This window comes from Chironomus tepperi, unplaced genomic scaffold, assembly GCF_022539635.2.
Source record: "Chironomus tepperi strain 1889 unplaced genomic scaffold, CSIRO-AGI_Ctep_v1 contig_85, whole genome shotgun sequence".
In the NCBI taxonomy this organism is placed as follows: domain Eukaryota; kingdom Metazoa; phylum Arthropoda; class Insecta; order Diptera; family Chironomidae; genus Chironomus; species Chironomus tepperi.
Window position 1 is genome coordinate 1,104,260 of NW_027226207.1, and position 19,645 is coordinate 1,123,904.

At 31.2% G+C, this 19,645-nt stretch overlaps 3 protein-coding genes across 11 annotated transcripts; 1 reads left to right on the plus strand and 2 right to left on the minus strand.

The window, feature by feature from the left end:
- Window positions 1-88: 88 nt before the first annotated feature.
- Window positions 89-8,802, minus strand: LOC139086252 (large neutral amino acids transporter small subunit 1). 9 transcript variants are annotated; one of them, XM_070634656.1, is made up of 17 exons: window positions 7,034-7,106; window positions 6,259-6,595; window positions 5,892-5,918; window positions 5,757-5,827; window positions 4,876-4,895; window positions 4,651-4,749; window positions 3,743-3,795; window positions 3,608-3,682; window positions 3,417-3,542; window positions 3,258-3,351; window positions 3,082-3,194; window positions 2,908-3,009; window positions 2,476-2,636; window positions 2,225-2,328; window positions 1,938-2,155; window positions 1,150-1,208; window positions 91-719 (listed from the first exon to the last, which is right to left on the minus strand). In XM_070634656.1, exons 2-17 carry the CDS (start codon window positions 6,428-6,430, stop codon window positions 717-719), a joined length of 1,497 nt encoding a protein of 498 aa, XP_070490757.1. In that variant the 5' UTR covers window positions 6,431-6,595; window positions 7,034-7,106; the 3' UTR covers window positions 91-716. The 9 variants fall into 9 exon arrangements, with proteins under 9 accessions (XP_070490754.1, XP_070490751.1, XP_070490749.1 ...); XM_070634653.1 differs by lacking the exons at window positions 1,150-1,208; window positions 7,034-7,106 and adding an exon at window positions 8,672-8,802 and having other exon boundaries at window positions 89-719; XM_070634650.1 differs by lacking the exon at window positions 1,150-1,208 and having other exon boundaries at window positions 89-719; window positions 6,919-7,110.
- Window positions 8,803-10,319: 1,517 nt separating this feature from the next.
- On the minus strand, window positions 10,320-14,928 carry LOC139085986 (uncharacterized). Its single transcript, XM_070634235.1, has 7 exons — window positions 14,212-14,928; window positions 13,736-13,959; window positions 13,248-13,626; window positions 11,868-12,050; window positions 11,656-11,785; window positions 10,754-10,951; window positions 10,320-10,678 (listed from the first exon to the last, which is right to left on the minus strand). The coding sequence occupies exons 1-7, from the start codon at window positions 14,451-14,453 to the stop codon at window positions 10,406-10,408; spliced, it is 1,629 nt and encodes a 542-aa protein (XP_070490336.1). The 5' UTR covers window positions 14,454-14,928; the 3' UTR covers window positions 10,320-10,405.
- A 2,265-nt stretch (window positions 14,929-17,193) lies between these two features.
- LOC139085987 (opsin, ultraviolet-sensitive-like) lies at window positions 17,194-19,616 on the plus strand. Its single transcript, XM_070634236.1, has 4 exons — window positions 17,194-17,469; window positions 17,594-17,788; window positions 18,206-19,015; window positions 19,231-19,616. Exons 1-4 carry the CDS (start codon window positions 17,420-17,422, stop codon window positions 19,307-19,309), a joined length of 1,134 nt encoding a protein of 377 aa, XP_070490337.1. The 5' UTR covers window positions 17,194-17,419; the 3' UTR covers window positions 19,310-19,616.
- The last annotated feature ends 29 nt before the right edge of the window (window positions 19,617-19,645 follow it).

A 19,645-nucleotide genomic window follows, 5' to 3' on the forward strand; every position in this document is an offset into this window, starting at 1 on the left:
TGTTTCAAAGCATTACAAATGTGACTATAAAACATTTGAAGGGTTTTCAAAATCAAATAGTCAAAAATGTAAATGAAGACAGACTATTTGCCTGTAAATAAGGTAATTAATAAACTTTTGGCTGTTTTAAATAAATGAATAATGCAAAGAGTATCTAAATTTCCGCACAATTTACAATTTATACCCAAAATCAACATGATAGACTAAGTTTTTGTCTCAATGGAACTAGCGTTGAAATAAATGCAACAGCCTTCTAATTGATGAATTATACAATTTTGATTCTCCATCTCAGTGGAAAATTTCAATACAAATAATTATTTTTCCTCATGAGTAATTAATTTTAAAATTACAAATTCTCGCTGATCGAATCAATATGATTTATGTGCGTATCCATAGAATCTAATTTATTGGATCGTCCAACGCACAAATTTGTCCTGTCAATAGATACTTTTTTCCGAAGGAATTACGTGATGATGATTGAAAAACATAAAAAAAAACATATAATGCTGAAGTCCTTTTGATTTATGATGTTTGGGGTAGATATTCACAATGGGAATTAATCATGTCCAGCTTGGATTATTGCAGATGAGCTTTGGATGTTGGGCATATTGGAATGTGAATATCATTGAGTTATGATTTTTAAAAGAATTACACCTGAGTTGGCTTGGCAGACTTTCCAACAACAACCAAAAGCTTCTGTAACAATCTGGTAAGGCTTACTGAAAATTTCAAGAAAAAAATAGTGGAAAAAAGAGAAAAAAAAATTTCGGTTACAAAATAATTTAATTATATTTATATTATCGCTATCATTTCCTTAAACTTATGCTACAATCATGTGTGAGTGTGAATACTTATTTTTGCAGATTTGTGTTAATTTGTGCGAATAAAATGTGCAGTAAGTGGGGAAGAAAGAACAACTTTTTTTTATAACAATTAAAAAAATAATTAGACAGACAAGATTAAAACTAAAACCTAACATTCACTAAAATAATGAGATTTTTTTTCGTATTAATTAATTTAAAAAATTTTGTGTACATAAAAAAATTTAAATAACAAAAATTTGTTAAAAACATAATTAATTAACTTTTTTTAAGGATAGAGAGAAAGATCTTAAATATTAAGAAACAGAAAAACTAAAAGAAACTAAACCTGTTGAGACTTTCCACGAACGACCATCAACAATTTTTGCAATTTTTGCGTAATAGATCCTGTAAATTTTTTATTTGATATTGCAATATATGTGATATCAGTGAAAGGTATTTAATGTGAAGCAGATTAAATATTTAATTAATTTTTTGTGGTCTGCCAACTCTTGTGCCTTCTTGTTTTCATTTGTGGTTCTTACAAATTTGCAGCAGAGTTGCTAATAAGATTATTCCTTTGCTTACGTAAATTAAGTTTTATGAATGCTAATTAAATAGTTAACGACATAATAAAAACGTGATTCTTTTTATCAGATCTCTAACGTCAAATAACCTTGAAGACAACTCTGCTTTGTTGGTATTTTAGCATAATTTAAGAAAGAGATAAACACTTGAAACATTTAATTAAGAGTTTGCTGTTCAACATTTCTTGCAAAATTCATCAATTTCCGTTATTTTTTCAAAAATTGTTCTTTTTGAAATTTTTAAATCTTTTTTGACCGTTAAATTTTCTCAATTTTGAATGCTAGAAATGTGAACAAATAAGTGATTTCTACGACATTTTAGTGTTGCTGCCCACAATAGTAGCAGTAGATAATACAAAAAATCCAAAACTACAATCAAATTGCTTAATTTTGACACAAAAAGTTCAAATTGAGTGCATATAAAAGTGTACAGCAGATCCACAAGAGAATTTTGTGTCTGAATTTTATAAAATTAAAGTCTTTCCAATAATCGCTTTAAGGCATTCGATGACAGACCACAGAAAACAATTTTTAATATTATGATACTCACCCATAGCTTGATTGAATGCCTTTGGTTTATTTTTCCATGCAATAAATATGAAATAGACAGGAACACTCGTGAGAATCATCAAACATCCATAACCAGTTTCATAGGGGCTAGCATACATTGGTACGACTGTGACAAAGACAGTAGCCAAAAGATAGAGTATCGGCCAGAATAAATTCACTTTTATTGGCCGTACGAGATCTGGTTGAGTATAACGTAGCCTGAAAGAATGAATGTCGCAGATTAATAAATTGTATTTGATTCCATTTGAATATTTATCGACATATTACCATGGCAAGCATAAAACTGAGACTCCAATACTCAACCACGTAGCAAATCCAACATAATTAATCAATGCATAAATATCACGGACGAAGAGATACAGCATCGATAACTAGAACGTGAATGAAGATTATTAATTAATCTGTTATTTTGGGAATTTAGATTTCACCTTTGCGGTAAGTTTGTCAGAATCATCAAGACATTCAAAGTTATTCATTTAGAAATTCTGACAAAATAGTCACAAGGGTTGACTACTTACCAGTGAAATAGCAAGTACAGCTGGAGTTGGAGTGAATCGTTTGATTTGAATCATTGTGAGAATTTCAGGCATTTGTCCCTCAACAGCACCGGCATAAAACAGACGAGAGGAAGTTAGGAGAATTCCATTCACAGCACCGAATGTTGACATGGCAACGAATACTAAAAGAATAAGAAGACATTGAATAAGAACATTTCCCTTTTCTCAGTAAATAAAGTAATTTAAATTTTTTCTTGTTAATGTACAAAAGGGTGAATTTAACCGGTTTCATTCAGACTCTTTTGTGTACTCTATTGTGTATGATCCAGAGTTGGCAAATTGAATTTCATCTAGAATTTTAGAAACTGTCTGAATTACTCAGAACAGACTTCAAAATTCCAAACCCTTTTTAACAACAAAAACCATATTAATGAACAATTGACGAAATCTTACGTGGTATTGTCCAAGCAAACATGCCGAAAGCCTTTCCAGCAAATGTCACTGCTACAGCCTCACTTCCCAAAACCTCACTTGGTGAGAGAATTGTATAAAATGCTGAAATTTAACACGGAATTTTAATTAAAAAGTTTTAGAGATAAAAAGCATTAATTCTCATATTGTACTTACAAACATTCGTAAAGACATACACAACTGTAACAAGAGTACATGAAATTGCAATAGCACGTGGAAGATTCTTAACGGGATCTTTTAATTCTTCAATGATGAAATTTAAGTAATTCCTAAGACAAGAAATTGAGAAATGAAATTATATTCCTTACTACAATGTTGTTCATGTTGCTTACCATCCATTGTAGGCAAACAATCCAGAGTAAAACGAAAGTGCCAATGACGTAACTTCAGTTTTTGTGTCATCAAAAGTAAAATATTGAACATTTCCTAAAAATATATCGAAAACTTGTTAATTAACATCAGAAGATTCATGCGCAAATCATTAGTCGGACCTGCTGCAAGTAAATACATTCCGCAAGCAATGATAATGAAGAGAGCAAAAAGTTTTGCGTATGTAAAGTAATCCTGAACACGTGTTGCCATTTTCACACTATAGCAGTTAACAAATGTCAATAACACTAAAATGGAAAGGATATTTCGGCATCAAATTATGTTGCATGATGAAATATTTGAAAATGCTTACATATACAGCACAAAGCAAGCAAACGCGATACACTTTCTGGTGGGTCACATTCTGGGAAAATTGGTTTTAAAACATCTAAAAAAAATAATGGCATTTGAGTAATTGATTGGCAGCATAAATGTCAGTTATACATACAGACACTGAACGTTAGAGCAACGATAGCTTGCGAGCACGGACGAACAATCATGCTGAAAAAAGTAAATAAGAGATAATTAAAATTTAGCTTGCTTTCAAAATTTCAGGTAGGAAGTTGCTTAATTCAAAATTTCAAGGTTTCTTCTTGCATGACCCAAAATTTGGGGATTTTTCAGTCATTCAAAAGTTACTAAAGCGCATTTCCTCATGTTTATAGATTCTATCAACAATTAATGACGCATTAAAATGAGAAATTCAAAATTTAGTTTGGACAGATATGTAAAAACATGCTGATTGCGTGATAATCTATTTTAAGATTTTAAAGTTTCTCATATGTTACAGATTATTCACAACATGTCTAGCAACAAGTTGCACAATCATTTCAGAAAATTATTTTCTAATACATGTAACCTAGTGATGATTATTTCCATGTTTCGGTGCACAAACTAAATTTAGAATTTTTGAGAACATGATTAATCACCAAATTGTTGGTCAATCGATAATCTTTAATGTGTCACTAGCAAAATATTTATCTCTACCATATGGCCTAGTCATTGTACTGATGCTGACATGTCAATAAATTGGGGACAACCACACAATCACCTCTAAAGTGATTATTGTAATTTTTATGGCAAGACTAACTTAAAGTCGTAAAATCCTTGATAAAAAAATATGAGTATCTAATTACTAAATGCCAAAATGACCACTTGTTAAACTTAATCTTTTGATTCATAAAATGCTTTAAATTTGGGAAAGTAAACCATATCCAAATCCTAAACCATTTATCCACTTTCTAGCGGTATTGGTCGCGGTCTTCATCGAGTCTGTTCATTAGTAATGTCACAACCTAACCCTATTACGATAGTGTCTGATCCCAGGAATTTATATAAGCCTCTAATAGCACTTACCACTCCACATATAAACGAACAAAAGCAACAAATCCACCAAATGTTGTCATGATGTAAGCATAGTCCGCTCCTGATTTTTTGATCATTGTTCCCAATTCGCTATAATCAACGAAGAATAAGAAAATTTTCATTTCAAAAAGTAGTCAAAGAAAGAAGAACACAGCACAGAATAAACTCATTCATGTCTGATTTAAATGAGAAGGGAAATAAAAGAAGCAAACTTACGCGTAACAATACGCGCCAACCTGAAAATAAAGGAGAAAAAGAGAAGATAAATAATAAGCATGTATAATGGGAGTTTAGTACATGTTATGATCTAGATTTGAGAAAAAATTAGTGCGGAGGTCAAAAGAAATTTTTGGAAGTGAATCTTTGATTTAAAAATACACTGAAGATACACGGTTTATATCGTACACACACAGATGTAGTGATTATTTGATGAGAGACGATTATTTGATTGAATATAAGCACCTATGAAAATAAAGATTTGTGGTTTGCAAAGCATAACTGTAAATCTTAATAGAATGGTTTTTTGCAGACGCAAAATCGTTATGCTGTCTGAAACGAAGCATTGAATTCGGACTAAATTTGTAATTACAAACTAGAATCCGTGAAATTGAAAGAAATTTGAAAAACTATTAATTAATGGCATTAAGCTATGTTTCTAGATATTTTAGTCAATAAACTGTAAAGTAATAACTGGTGCTTTGTTATATAGCTGACTGATTAGCATATAGGAAACTGACCGGCATTGTCAGATGGATGTATTGCATATGTATTGCAAATTTAAATGCTGTGCATACTGACCTAAGGCTGATGCAATTTTGAAGTTTTAAAGATCATAAAATTATGCTGCTTTAAAATATGGCCAAAATAATTTTTAAAAATAAGTCAGCCTATCATCATATCTGCACATCTTTTCTTAAATCTTGATTTCACTTTCATTTTGCTCAATTTGATAAATCACAATTGAGATAAACGATAATGTGCACACTTAAAAAAATAAATTTTGATCATGCTGTTTTGCGTGTGACGATACAGCGTAGGAGATGATTACAGATGAGAATAAAATATCATTAAGTCTTTGTAATCACGTAATTGCTTACCATTGAGAAAACTCCAGAGATGACCCATACAACAAGTGCCATATTTACGGATCCAGTATATTTTAACACGCCTGGTAGTTAAGAGTTCATTAATTAATAATGCACATTTGCATGTTTAGAATTTGATTATATTACCTGTTGGCGAGACAAAGATTCCTGAACCTGTTTCGATAAAAAAAAAAATAAAATATGATAATTCATAAATATAATGTTGCAGACTCGTTCTTTATTCTAAAACAGCAGATAAGCTGAGATTTTTTTGGCATGAATCAAGTCTAATTGTCTAAATTCCAAGAAGGCCAAAGTGACATTACATAGCTTTGGCATGAAGGCATTGTATTTTTAGAAAAGAATGTATGCGACAACCTTTTATCAACGCGGCGCCGATCTTCATGGTCAAACATTGGATGTTATGAATATATTAGAAATACATTCAGGAAATTTGGGAAGATGCCAAAAATATCTCTCAGATTTACTTCCTGCACATAGTTTTTGAACTTACCAATAATTGATCCAACAATAACAGTGATTCCATTTACAAGCGTCATTTTAGCCTTCAAGGTCACTTCTTGACCGTCTCCGGCATTGTTATTGATAATGTCCTTTGCATTGTTATCATCTCCATTAGACGACACTTTTCTTGCAATCGGCTTGTTTTCATTTTCATCGCCCATTGTTTACGTTTAATTATTATTTAATACACACTATTATTATTCACTTATCAGTCCAAGTCTATATATTTTCTATTAAATCCAGTCAATTACTGCACAAAATTGAATTTTCCCTTTCAATTGATTATTTATGTGAATTTAAATGTAGAACACATTTACTAGGAAGAACTAGACAAAAAGAAATTAAAAACTGATGATAATCACTTAAATAAACAAGTTAAAACTGCTTAAAAATCAATTATTTTATAAGAGAACTTCACGAGCACATTTTTTTTTAAAACATGAAATTGAACTTGGCTGAAGTTCAAAACAGTTCAAAATTTCAAATTTTTTTCTGTTGTTAGATTTTTAAATTATTTTTGACCGGTAAAATATTTAATTTTCTTCGAACAGTTTTAAACCCCAAAAAAAAACAATAACCTAACAAAAGAATCTTATTGCATCCAAAAATATCTAATTTACATTAATTAGAGCTAGATTCTAGACAACACATGTAATAAAAACCAAAATATTCAACAGGTCGTTGTTCCGTTTTTACAATGAAATTAACTAGAATTATGCTCGGTGAACTTCTTTTTCACAACACTATCCAAAACTCTTCTTTACTTATTATTTTTGAATATTCTTACAAAGCAGCAAACGTGCGGATAATTTGAATGCTGCTGAGCGATTGAAAAAGATAGATTTAGTTAAATATGTTAAAAAAACACGAGGATTTTTTTTGTATATTCTTTACGTTTGACTTTTTGTGAGAGTGCGAGAGTCTCTGAGAGATTTATGGAGAGTCATAAATTTTCATTCTCAATCTCTTTTTTGAAAATTTAAATTTTTTTATCAAATTTTTAAATTTAAAATTTTGAATAAAAATTTTAGTAAGCATTGAAATTTCATTCTAGAAAATTTACAAAAATTAAATTAAAAAGGTCAAATGAAGATTACTTTACAGCACATAATTGAAATAGAGAGAGAGAGAGGAAATGGATCAAAGAGATTCTGGTAAGTAAGCATGTAAATAATCTTATTGGTTCAAAGCGCCTAAATGCTGTTAAAACAATAGTCTTGACTCATATTCTTATTTGTTAAGCAGTACATTTTATACATGAGTATGATAATCATCTTATGAACAAATTGAAGTTAGTCATTTTGTTGATAAAACTAAAATTGTAATTTTGAGCAAGGCTGATATTTTTTGAATTTTTTTCAATGCTTACTTTTCGTTGCGTATGTTTTTTTTGAGGTACGTCTAAAACATATTTTTGGATGTAGACATAACTGAGTGCTGTGTAAACTATTTCTATATTGATTTTTAACACCGTTTAATATTCCGAATTCAAATCGAAAATATTTAAAGCTTTGTTTGTTAACAATGTAAATTCTTAACATATGTTATGTCTGCTTAGGTTTACGATTAAGTAGATATTCAACAGGTAGCTATCAATTAAATTTTGTCACCATAGCAACACTAATTATTCTGTATAAAAACTCAAACACTGGTTTTCGGCAAATGTGAAAGTTTCTGAACTATATTAGCATGTTAGTTTCCATTCTTTTAGTTTGACCTTGTTAGTGCGAAACTGAAGGGAGCAACGACCTTCAAGATTTCCGAACATGTATTTCATAACATCTTGATTATTTCCTTACTAATCTAACTCTATCCAATTAAGAATCCTACAAAAGTAAACAAAATCAATCTAAAACTGAACTTCAATAACAGATTAACAACATCCAGACAAAGTGCGATGACTCATAATTCAATAACTGAAAGAAACGTGCACGCAATGTGATTTTTCTTCTTCATATACTTCCCAATCTTGAAATGAACAATAATTAATAGGTTTAATTGGAATATAAAAAGGAAGTTGCAAGTTTACAAAAAATTTAGAACGTTCATGCAATTTTTTTCTATTATTAATCAGTGACGACATGCTGTTTTCTTTGATAAGATTATTGCTCGTACTTAAAAGAACTTTCACATTGCAAAAACAATTTTTTTTTTCTTTCCTTCGACGTCATCTTTTACTTTTCCCTTTCGTCTCAAAATGCCTCGTGCTTTACAAAAAAAAAAGAGATTTTTAATTTAAAATTAATATTGAAATCACAGCAATCGACTTATGTTTGACTTTCAATTTTAGAGGGCATAAGCATGAGACGCCAAAATGTCTGGGATTTCTTTTTCCAATAGACCACAAATACTCTTGCATTTTGTAACTGGATACGCATTTTTTAACAATAAATAAATCTTACGATATTTCAAAAATATCATTCACTAATCCACTTCCGACTTGATTAAAGTCTTCACTACACACTTAGCTTACGATTTAATTCAATTAACTTAAATTTAGGCAGACTTTTCTGTCAATAGAGACACGAATTAAAATTCTTATTTCATAAGAATTCCAAACACCTCCGCTTTGAAAACTTTGATTCTATATGAGATAGAATACAAAATGTGGAGGAAAAAAAAGCTCGTAGATAGTAAAAGTGCATGTGCGCAAGTCAAATGAGAGATGAAAAAATATGCCTTCCAGTGTTGCGCAACCCTCATTATTGTCTGTTTATGTCTATTGTCAATTTAATAACATAATTGTCGTTATTTTGTGTTATTTGCAAAGCTAGAAACGATAAAAAAAATCCATTCAAGTCATTTGAGAGGATCTGTAGCTTGCTTTTAACATAGCCATAAAGCTTTATTAAGATCATGTCCTTTCTCTCAAATCGATAGGTCAATGCACAACGATTCTAAAGAGAAAAAAAGAGTAATGTATGCTTCGTATGCGGATAAATGAGACGTATTTTATGATATGTTAAATAATGAACTGTGGATTGTAAATTTATTGAGATGCGTGTTAGCTGATGTCGTCTAGCAACGATGAAAATCGAATATTTTTCGGTAGAGAGAAATGTCATGAATTTTGAATTTGTTCTTCTTTTATTTATTTAGATTTTAGTCAGTGAAAATTCGAATTGTTGCAAATAAAATATTGTGATAAATTTATTTAATGGTGATGATGTCACGAACGTTCAATTCAGGAGCTGTTGAGTCGATAGAGTCCACCTCGTGCTCTAATTACTTTGAATTTGTATGATGTTGAAGCATCCCTAATGAGATGAACCTAAAATTGTTCAATTTTTCTCATAAAGATTCGTTCTGTAAACAACAGTAAGGTTTCATACTGAAAAGTCGGCTCGACGGCATATAAAATACAATTTAACCTCAAACTCTGGACATTTGTGAATGTCTCTAATATAATCCAGCAAGTGCAAAACTCGATGCAATCTAATCTCTGTTGCGTAGTTGATTCAATTGTTTATTTATTTTCATCACAATTCATTGAGCCTGTAACCTGAGCAATTAAAATAGTAATCAAGAATTTATTTCTAATGAGAATTTGTCATTGATAATCCAGTCTGGGGGTCTTCTGATTAAATGCAAAATTATCAATTCAAATCGGAATAGTTCTACATCCTAACAGACAAAGCATGCTCAACGTAACTGTAGTATGCATGAGCTTGCTTGTAAGTTTAATCTGCTCTTAAGAGCACATTCTTTGCTTGCTAGGTTTATGTTATGCTACTACTTACCCTAGGTAATAAAGAGACAAGGGACATGTTATGTAGGCCAATCAATGTAATAAGCATACACCTTACGTGTTAGGTCTTATGACGGGTTAGACACTCAGTCTTTCCTTTAACGTAACAATTTAATACCCAATTGAAGAAAATAGTGGAATAAAATAGTGGATGAAATAATACCAACGATTTACCTTCAAACAATGCTAAAGTGCTGTTACGTCACAGAGGATATCTACGTCACACGAACAGAAGAAAATGTGTGGCTGCGTCATTGATATTATTTTTTTCAAACAATAATAAATAAAATTTATTTCTCGGATAGATTATTACAAAAAATAGACATTCAAAAAAATACAATAAAGATCGAATAAAAACATGATATATATTAAATTACAGTAAATTGAGTTAGGTAACAACAATTGCTTTAGATACACATTTATTATCTCGTAATAATGCAGGCCACAAAAATTGTTGTATAATCGTGGAATTTTGATTCGACCGAGATGTTCTCGCGTGTTTCCTTTGATTTATTGTACTAAGGGTGAAGTCAGTATCTAGATAATATGGCGGTATTTGATTGCTCAATTTCCATGCGAGTCTCGATACTTTCTCAATGTAAGTGCTTAGGGTATCAAGCAATTGATTTATACAAGAATATCCATGCAATGTTGTGTAAATCTATTATTTTTCATTTAAAATTTAAACGAAAATTGATTGATCAATAAAAAAAAGGAATAAATTTCAAATGCATACCTGAGTGGATATAGAGTTCTCAACTTCATCGAGACAGAAAACGTCGCACGTCGATTGCAAATAATTCCGAATTGAATTTTCTATTGCATTAGCGGCATCTCGATGTCTATCTGTACTGTCATGTGCACGAACGCAAAGTATTCGTTTTGTCTCCGAAAGCTTTCTTTCTCGTAAATTATGGCACAGTCTGAATGCTATCTACAAAGAAGAAGGGAATGAAAGAAAAACAACATTCATCTATATTTGCTTGATTTGGCGAGTGACGCGTACTTTTTCTTGTCTATTAGAGATTCAACAATGTTGTAATAATGATGCTTATTATTTAAGTGGGAAGCGTCAGAGCGTTATCACTAACTTTTCAATTAACTTTATTGCATTTTACATAGACGAGAAGAGATGTGATAAGTACATCATTACATTATGTTGCGCAATTGCTTTATTAGTGTAATAAGCATAATGAACATAACTTTTTTTAACGAATTTTATAATTTGAATTTTTAAATTTCCCGCCATTTTCTCTCACTTTAAAAAGTATTTATCATATTTTTATGGCTTTTCACGACATTTTTCAATTCCTTTTGAAAGAAATGGACGTAAAAAAATGGCAAAGTCCGAACGGTAAAAAATCCATAAAATTAAAATCGACATCCGAGCATTAAAAAATGAACAACAAAACTCATTGCCCAATAAGGAATTTATTGCGGTAATCAGAAAATAAATAACAAACATAAGATGAAAGTGATGTGACATTAAGTGGATGTTATTGAACTTTATAATGTAATCTAATATAATGCGAAAAGTCTCAATGTGTTTACATTATAAACGTTTTTATTTTTCCATTATTGCATTGTGAGACTTTTACTTTCTATCGAAATCAATTACCATAATAGATTGATACTCACGACAACGATGGAAAATAAAATTTTCAGCTTAACAGATTCTGCAATATGAAAATTATTTGATTCACTGAGTGACTTGAGCGTGTCAAGCCTTAAGCTTTTATACATCAAATTATATTCATCAACGAGAATTCTGAAAAAAGAGGAATAAATGGGAAGATAATAAAGAAAGTAAATTAAATGTCATTGATGGGAAAATTGTACTATGAAATTACTTATGCTCATCAGATTCAGAGCCATCTGAATGATCTGAATGATATCCATCACTTTCTGAATTATTGTCTCCTTTAAGCTGTGATAATGATTTTAAATTTAAATTCTCATTTAATGGCACAGTCATCAGCGATTCTACAATTTTGCAGCCTTTCATCGTCTCCATCATTATTTTTGCGGCAGAGCTAAATAAATAATAAATAATGTCATCAAATATTCAATGCTAATATTATGTTTTGTTATGTCATATAAGAAAATGAATCCTAATGCAATTATAATGAAATAAGATTATTATTGGCACCGATTTATTGCTAACTTTATATTTCTCACTTAACTTTATTTATTTTTCACTTTCCATTGTTAAAAGAATTTATGTTATAATGCGATTGGTATGTAATCAGACACTACGTAAGCATGATTGGAATGCTTTTAAAACGGTAAATAACTCAAATATTTCAATTATTATCGTCGGTAGAGACTAATGTGTTCCAAACATGGTGATATGATCAAATTTTTGACACGAACACAAACATGACTCGTTTTTGTCATTGATATCATCAAGAGTCGTTCATCAAGTATGGTGTCATTATTTTTGAAACATTAATTATATACATAATGTGCCATAGGCACTAAAACTATAGTGTTTTGGAGGATACTTTCACTCATATCCATCTGATGTCAACAAAAACTATTGTTACTACATCTCTTGCCATTCCACATAATCTAAAAATTAGACATAATAAATAGCCAAGCCCTTAGATCCTAAGCATAAATTACAAAGTAACGAATCCTAGCTCATCGGCAGGATACAATTATTAACCTCAGAAAAGGGACTTCCAAGGGCAATCATTCGATATATTTTATTAGATATTTGAAAGAACGACATAAGGATGATTTATTGTCCGAATGAACTTGAAGTAAACATATAGCTTTGAATAAATTCTAACATTTCTGATTTATTTAAGCTCTTCTGATCATAAACAAAAATTTCACCATCACGCATCAACGAATCTGATACAAATAAGAGCAATATTTTCTTGGGAAGTATTTTGAGAAGAGTCGTGGGTCAGTGATGTCCACTAAGGGTCATTTACGCATTACATAACACTAATAGGGGGTAAGGAGGAGGGCAGTTTCAAAATTAGATTTTTTGAGTCACTAGAATCCTAAAACTACCATAAAATATTGAACGTCACTTAAGAACGACTCAAAGGATGTTCAATTCATGCCTTATAGATGACGCAAATCATTTTCAAGATATTCAATAAATAAATTATTTGACACTTTAAAACTTGCCACAAAATCCTATGACTAAGTTTCAATAAATATTCAAATTTTTCCAATTCTTGGGGACATAAATATTCAAATATGTTTCTCCTTACCATTCTTTAAAATTGACATCCTTATCATATTTCTTTATGTGATTCAGACATACTAAAGCCTCTTTGTCTTTCTCGACTCTCTGCTTTAAATTTTCAACTAGTTCATATAATTGCCTCAATGAAGGTACTTCTAATTTGGTCAGTAGAGTTTTATTGCATATAAGTCTTTTCTGTATGTCATCATACTTAAGTGATAAAAGTCTTTGATGTGAAGAATTTGCGGGATCAGAATTAGAATGACTATCAGACTCATCAATTATATTTATGGCATGCTTATATGTTTCAATGTGTAATTGAAGTGAGGATTTTATGGCCGATTGGAGTGAAATGAAATTTCCATTTTCATTTGTCAGATGTGTTAATCCATGAAATCCTAAACCTATGATGAATGTACATATAAATTAGATTTGTATAGGTCAGATTATAATCAGATTAGCTTTCAAATGATAATGAAAATTTGTTGGTTTTATTGAGTAAATTGCACAAACCTTGTATTGCTGTTTCCATCAAATTTTCCTTTTCCTTCAATTCACATTTCATTTCAGATTTCCATAATCCAATATACAATACAAGTTTTTCACATTTTTTCATTAAAGTATATTCATATGGACTGCCAAATAATTTCACTAAATGCCATATAATTCCATCAGTTGACACGTTTGGCTTAGAATTATTGCTTCCTTTACTACTGTCTTTTATTAATTGATTTAATCTGATATGAGAATTGGACATGGAAGTTTACACATAAAGTAATAAAATTTAATTAAAATATTGTTGATGCACCAAGCAAAGAACAATATCCCGAACGGTTTATACCTCATATTTTGATAAAATCTGCCGAATTTGGCAGCACATACAAGAATTCAAACCTACAGTCCAATTCCGATAATTAAAAAAATTGCCATCCAGTCTAGCACCGCTCGGGATCATCGTTGCAATAATGTTGTAGAAAGTTTTATGTTACCTGCAGAAGAGACATTCCAATAGTGTCGAGCTGTAAGGTAATGCCTCAGCCAATAAATCTAATGGCATTTCACATGCAACCATACATAATGCAGATGAACTGAGACGATTAATTAAATGTGCAGCTTCAACATATTGCCTGCCTTCACACAACACTGTTAATCGACGTATAACCAGGTTTGCATTTAGTGATCCACCGCGTTCCTGTTGTTTACAAATTCTTATTCGTTCTCGACTATTCATTTTGATATAAGAAGATTAGTCACTTTAACATTTTGAACATAATGAGGAATTACGACAAGTTCCTCTTTTGACAGTGAAAGTTTCTTTCTTTTTTTTCTGTGAAAAGCTCCTTTAAATTGTTTCTTGAGAATGAGAATGTCTTTCAATTTATTTGATACCACTTGACTTGTCGATTTCGATGAACTGTTTGCTCACTACACAGTTTTGCAATTTTCTAAGTCTTTTTATTGAAAAATAGCTTACATTTATTTTTAACTTTTTAATACACGATATTCCTTGATGTCAAGTCAATATAGATCATTGTAGAAATAAAGGATTACGTTCTATATTTCTGCTTGATAGCGCATAGCATTAGTCTGCATGTACATACGTAAGATTTACAATAGAACTTTCTCAGAATGAAAGAAAAAAAATCCAATAACTTTATACTGTCATTTATTTATTTTAATACTTTAAGATTATTACCGCACTCTATGGAGACCGCACCGAGACTGTTGGCAAATTTTCAATGTTAAGTTCAAAGAGAATACAACAATTATCTGTTAACTTGCTTCTTCTTTTTTGGACGAAAGTGTTCGAGTCACAATTGGTTTTTTGTTTGTTGTCGAAAAACCGGTTAAAAACTATAGATGTCTGCATGCTTGCACATAACAACATTTAAAGTTTTTAACTTTTGCTTTTCTTTTATTTTCCCTCCCATCAGTATCAGGCTGAGATATACTTGCGACATGAAGACGAGAAGAAAAAAATACTAAATGTTGATATAAAGTTATGCTTCTGTTAACAAATACATTCCTTTTATAACTTTTATCATATTTATGACTCAATGTCTCTTCGATTTGAAATATTTTTATATCCATTTTTTTCTTGAGTACGTTTACTTGTCTGTAGAGTGAAAGTAGTGTTGAATGGAAGTTATAGATATGGATGCAGCGCACTTATTGCATCTTCAAGGGTTAATGGTGATTTAAGATGTTCTCTGAGCTGTTCAATGATTTATGGGAATTTTTTCACTGAATGCACCTTCACTTCAGAACGAATATTTGAAACTGTCATGACTAGTCTAACATAAAATTCTAATTTTCATTGTTAATCCATTTATAGGAGTGGCAAGTACTTTGCTTTATCAATTTGGTATCTCAAAACCATTTCTCTGAGCATTAATTATAACCAAACTTCCTGAGTTGTCTTTTTGTTATTGAATGATATGCGTAGTGTAAAGTTGTCTAACCTTTAGCACTGACAGATCACCTATGTATGGCTCATTACCTCTAATTTCATTCTGATCAGACACCATACCTTGTCGACCATTACATAGTAGATTGCACATCATGATTCCTCAGCTTTCATCAGTTGTAATCTCCATTTGAACAATCTTACGCAAAAAAAAATCCACAGATCAACAAATTCTCAGACTATGACTAGAACAAACGTAGCAGCTACTTAGGTAGAAAATCTCTTTTTTTGTCGACTCAGTATTGCTTTCAACACAAAAAAATCCTGCTTGATTGATGACTTGAAAAAACCATCCAACCAGTCATTCATGCAAAGTAAACACATAACAACATTTGATTTGCAGAAATATATGCTAAAAAGAAATGAAAGACAAAAGTGGGTCGCTCTGATACTGTAGATACGATAAAGTAAAGTAAGCAAGCAAGCAAAAAGGAGAAGAGAAATAATTTCTCACTCGCTCATATATGAAAATGTTGATATGAAAGTTGAATTCTTTGAGGCACTTTCATAGGTCATTGCTCAATGTTACTGCTGCTTCTCTTTTTTGCCGTAATTTACCATAAAAATACGACATTTCTTTCTCATTAATAATTTTTGCAAGTAAAAGTTTTTCCTTCATCTTCACTTCTTCTTCCATACGATTATCATACTAATCATATAATAAAGTGCATAGACGATTAAGAAGACGTAATAGAGATTGATGATGATATGATACTAGTGGAGTTCTGTTATGCATGTTTTATGAGTGTTAGATTACATGGTTAAACCGCTTACAGCTGCGTGTAATTTTTTAATCACCCATCATCGATGTGAATCCATAAAATCTCTTTAATTCACACTTTTGCGATATTTTTTAATGAAATTTAAATAATTTACATTGTGGACGTTCATTACGAAAGTGTTGTAAGTACATCGCGTCAATATCAATCAGGGGTGGATAATTAGCGTAGAATTATTATTTATTCAAAAGCTTTATGGCAAAGTGGTAGTGCCGAAAATGTTTCCTGTGTGTTAATGGATCATCATTTATTCTCAATTGCAATACATCAAAAACAGAAAACAGCCTTTTCAAATGAAAATCTGAGGCAATCCTGAGTAAACTTTATTGCTTTTAAGCTTAAAGTAAATGGTTAAGATACTCACCACTATAATGCCAAGTTAAACGTGATTAATGGTCATATTTTCAAACCAAAGAATTTTATCATAAATTATAGACTTGAAATGGGTAAAAAATGAAGTAAGGTTGGATGTAAGGCTTCTATCTAAGCGATTTGTCAAAAATATTCAAAGAATCTACATTAAAGTATCAAAAGTCCAACTCTGCATGGCGAAACCCAAACATCAATTTGTGTAACGTGTTTCTAGTCCTATTGAGCTTTAAAATTGTTATACTTTAAGGGATTATCGACAATGTACATTTGTTTTTTTTTTTTACTTCATTAAGGCTATAGTATGGTGTATATCTACCGACCAACATGTAATTTAGATAACACTCTCACATTTTAATTAAATTAAGGAAGTGTCATATATAAAATGCATGCATTAGAATCCCTTAGACATCAGTTGGTGAATTGTGCTACAGCCTGAAGGAACGGAGTGAAAAAAAAAATAATATTCGGAATAGAACTGAACTGAACAAACATTAAACGACAAAAACGAGAGTTTGAAGTGCAAAAAAAAAAGGCTAAAAAGTTTTTATATCCATCACACATATCACATCACAACACAAAATGAATTTCTTTGACAGAAGCAATTTGTCACTTCCAATAGCGGAAGCAAGGTTAAATATCAAGTGAAATTTTTTATATACTGTGTTTTTTTGTGACACAAATTCAAGTGGACCAGAGCAATTAAATGTTTCGTTTTTTTTTATTATCATGTATTTTCAACTCTCGACTATACAGAATTGGTGGAGGAGATCATACACCAAAAATGTTGGGATGGAATGTAGCGCCAGAGGACTTAAAGCAAATACCCGAGCATTGGTTAAGTTATGAGGAACCAGAAGCATCTCTACATTATTTGCTTGGTTTATTATATATTGCATTTACTTTTTGCTCACTTACTGGAAACGGTCTTGTCATCTGGGTCTTTACAGCGTGAGTCAATAAATATTTACACAGCTATTGATTGACGGAGTGATGACAATAGCTTTTTAACGCATTTTTTTCTCTCGAGGATAGAGGAGATGTTGTATCTTTAGTTTGTGTGCTGGGATGAAAAGTCTTTAAGAAAAAACCTTTTAAAGAACATCAGCTGAATATTGAATATAAAGTACCAACAAGTGAATTACCCATAATAACATAAATCAGCACATAAAATTCAAACATCAGCATTATCTAACCTATGTTATAATCCTCAAAAAAAAAAGTATATATCTCACCCTCAAGTAGACGAAAAGATGCGTTATTTACAACCACACAAGTGTTGACTTTAAAATGTCAACTCACTTTTCCCTCTGTCAATTATTGTTTCATTCTTCTATCTCTTCTTTCTCTCACTCTTATTCAATGTAGCGTAAAATCACTTCGCACTCCATCAAATGTTTTCATTGTCAATCTTGCCATTTGTGATTTTGTGATGATGGTCAAAACACCCATATTCATTTACAATTCATTTCATCGAGGCTTCGCAAGTGGCATTTTGGGATGTAAAATATTTGCCTTACTCGGAAGCTTCAGTGGAATTGGTGCGGGAATAACAAATGCATGTATTGCATATGATCGATACAATACAATCGCTAGACCTATGGACGGACGTTTATCGATGACCAAAGCATTTGTAATTCTATTCCTGATTTGGGGATATACCACACCATGGGCAATTGTCCCATTTCTTGAATTATGGAGTCGTTTTGTACCAGAAGGCTTCCTCACATCCTGCACGTTTGACTATCTCACCGATACATTTGACAATCGTATGTTTGTTGGAACGATTTTCACATTTTCCTATGTTATTCCAATGAGTTTGATTATATACTACTATAGTCAAATTGTCTCGCATGTTGTAGCACATGAGAAGGCATTAAAGGCTCAGGCAAAGAAGATGAATGTTGAAAGTTTAAGATCGAATGTGGATCAACAGAAGCAGTCAGTGGAAATTAGAATTGCAAAGGCAGCAATAACAGTTTGCTTCCTATTCGTTGCATCATGGACACCGTATGCAGTTTTAGCCTTAATCGGAGCCTTTGGCGATAAATCACTTCTCACACCAGCCGTTACTATGATTCCTGCTTGTGCATGCAAATTTGTTGCATGTATTGATCCATGGGTTTATGCTATCTCCCATCCTAAATATCGCCTGGAACTTCAAAATCGAATGCCATGGTAAGTGATGAGGAAAATTTAATTTCATCCTGAACACTTTACATTTTTACACTTTTTTTACATTTTACCAATGGAAATCGTTTGAAAATTGATTGAAAATTCAATTTTCATCTCCTTTTTCTCTTCGTCATCCTCATTTACTACCATAAAACCGAATAAAATACCTGCGATGATATTTTAAAAAATATCTCATTGATTTTATTGTTATTCCTTAGGTTGGCAATCAACGAGAAACCTGTCGAAACAGCATCAACTCATACAGAAATGACAACGCAAGCACCAGCAACGACATAATGAGATAATCGATAATCTATCGAAATATATAAAAACACATTGAATTTACCGAAGATGACAACGATAAGAAACAAAAAAATATGATGACGAACGAGTGAAACCACCTCTATCCTTAATGAAGATATCCCTTAAATTGGCATGATGTATAATGAATAAGTAAGTGATCGAGATGAGTGCTTACTTACATTATGTATTTGTTCCCACCATTATCTAATTAAAGAAAAGGAATATAAAAAAAAATTGTACGAAAATTGAAGAATTACATATTAATGATGAAGGCAAGATGAATAAAAAAAAATTGTAACAGAACGGAATATAAAAACTTTTTTTTAATGA

Coding starts and splice junctions, on each gene's coding strand:
- LOC139086252 (XM_070634653.1), bottom strand. CDS start 6,430: ATGGGCGATGAAAATGAAAACAAGCCGATTGCAAGAAAAGTGTCGTCT. Junction 3,352..3,416: donor AATGTATTTACTTGCAGCAG/GTCCGACTAATG, acceptor ATATATTTTTAG/GAAATGTTCAATATTTTACT. Junction 2,637..2,907: donor GTTTGCTTGGACAATACCAC/GTAAGATTTCGT, acceptor TTATTCTTTTAG/TATTCGTTGCCATGTCAACA.
- LOC139085986 (XM_070634235.1), bottom strand. CDS start 14,453: ATGAATAGTCGAGAACGAATAAGAATTTGTAAACAACAGGAACGCGGT. Junction 13,960..14,211: donor TTGGAATGTCTCTTCTGCAG/GTAACATAAAAC, acceptor TTCTCATATCAG/ATTAAATCAATTAATAAAAG. Junction 12,051..13,247: donor GATGTCAATTTTAAAGAATG/GTAAGGAGAAAC, acceptor TTATTTATTTAG/CTCTGCCGCAAAAATAATGA.
- LOC139085987 (XM_070634236.1), top strand. CDS start 17,420: ATGAATTTCTTTGACAGAAGCAATTTGTCACTTCCAATAGCGGAAGCA. Junction 17,470..17,593: donor CTTCCAATAGCGGAAGCAAG/GTTAAATATCAA, acceptor TCGACTATACAG/AATTGGTGGAGGAGATCATA. Junction 19,016..19,230: donor CTTCAAAATCGAATGCCATG/GTAAGTGATGAG, acceptor GTTATTCCTTAG/GTTGGCAATCAACGAGAAAC.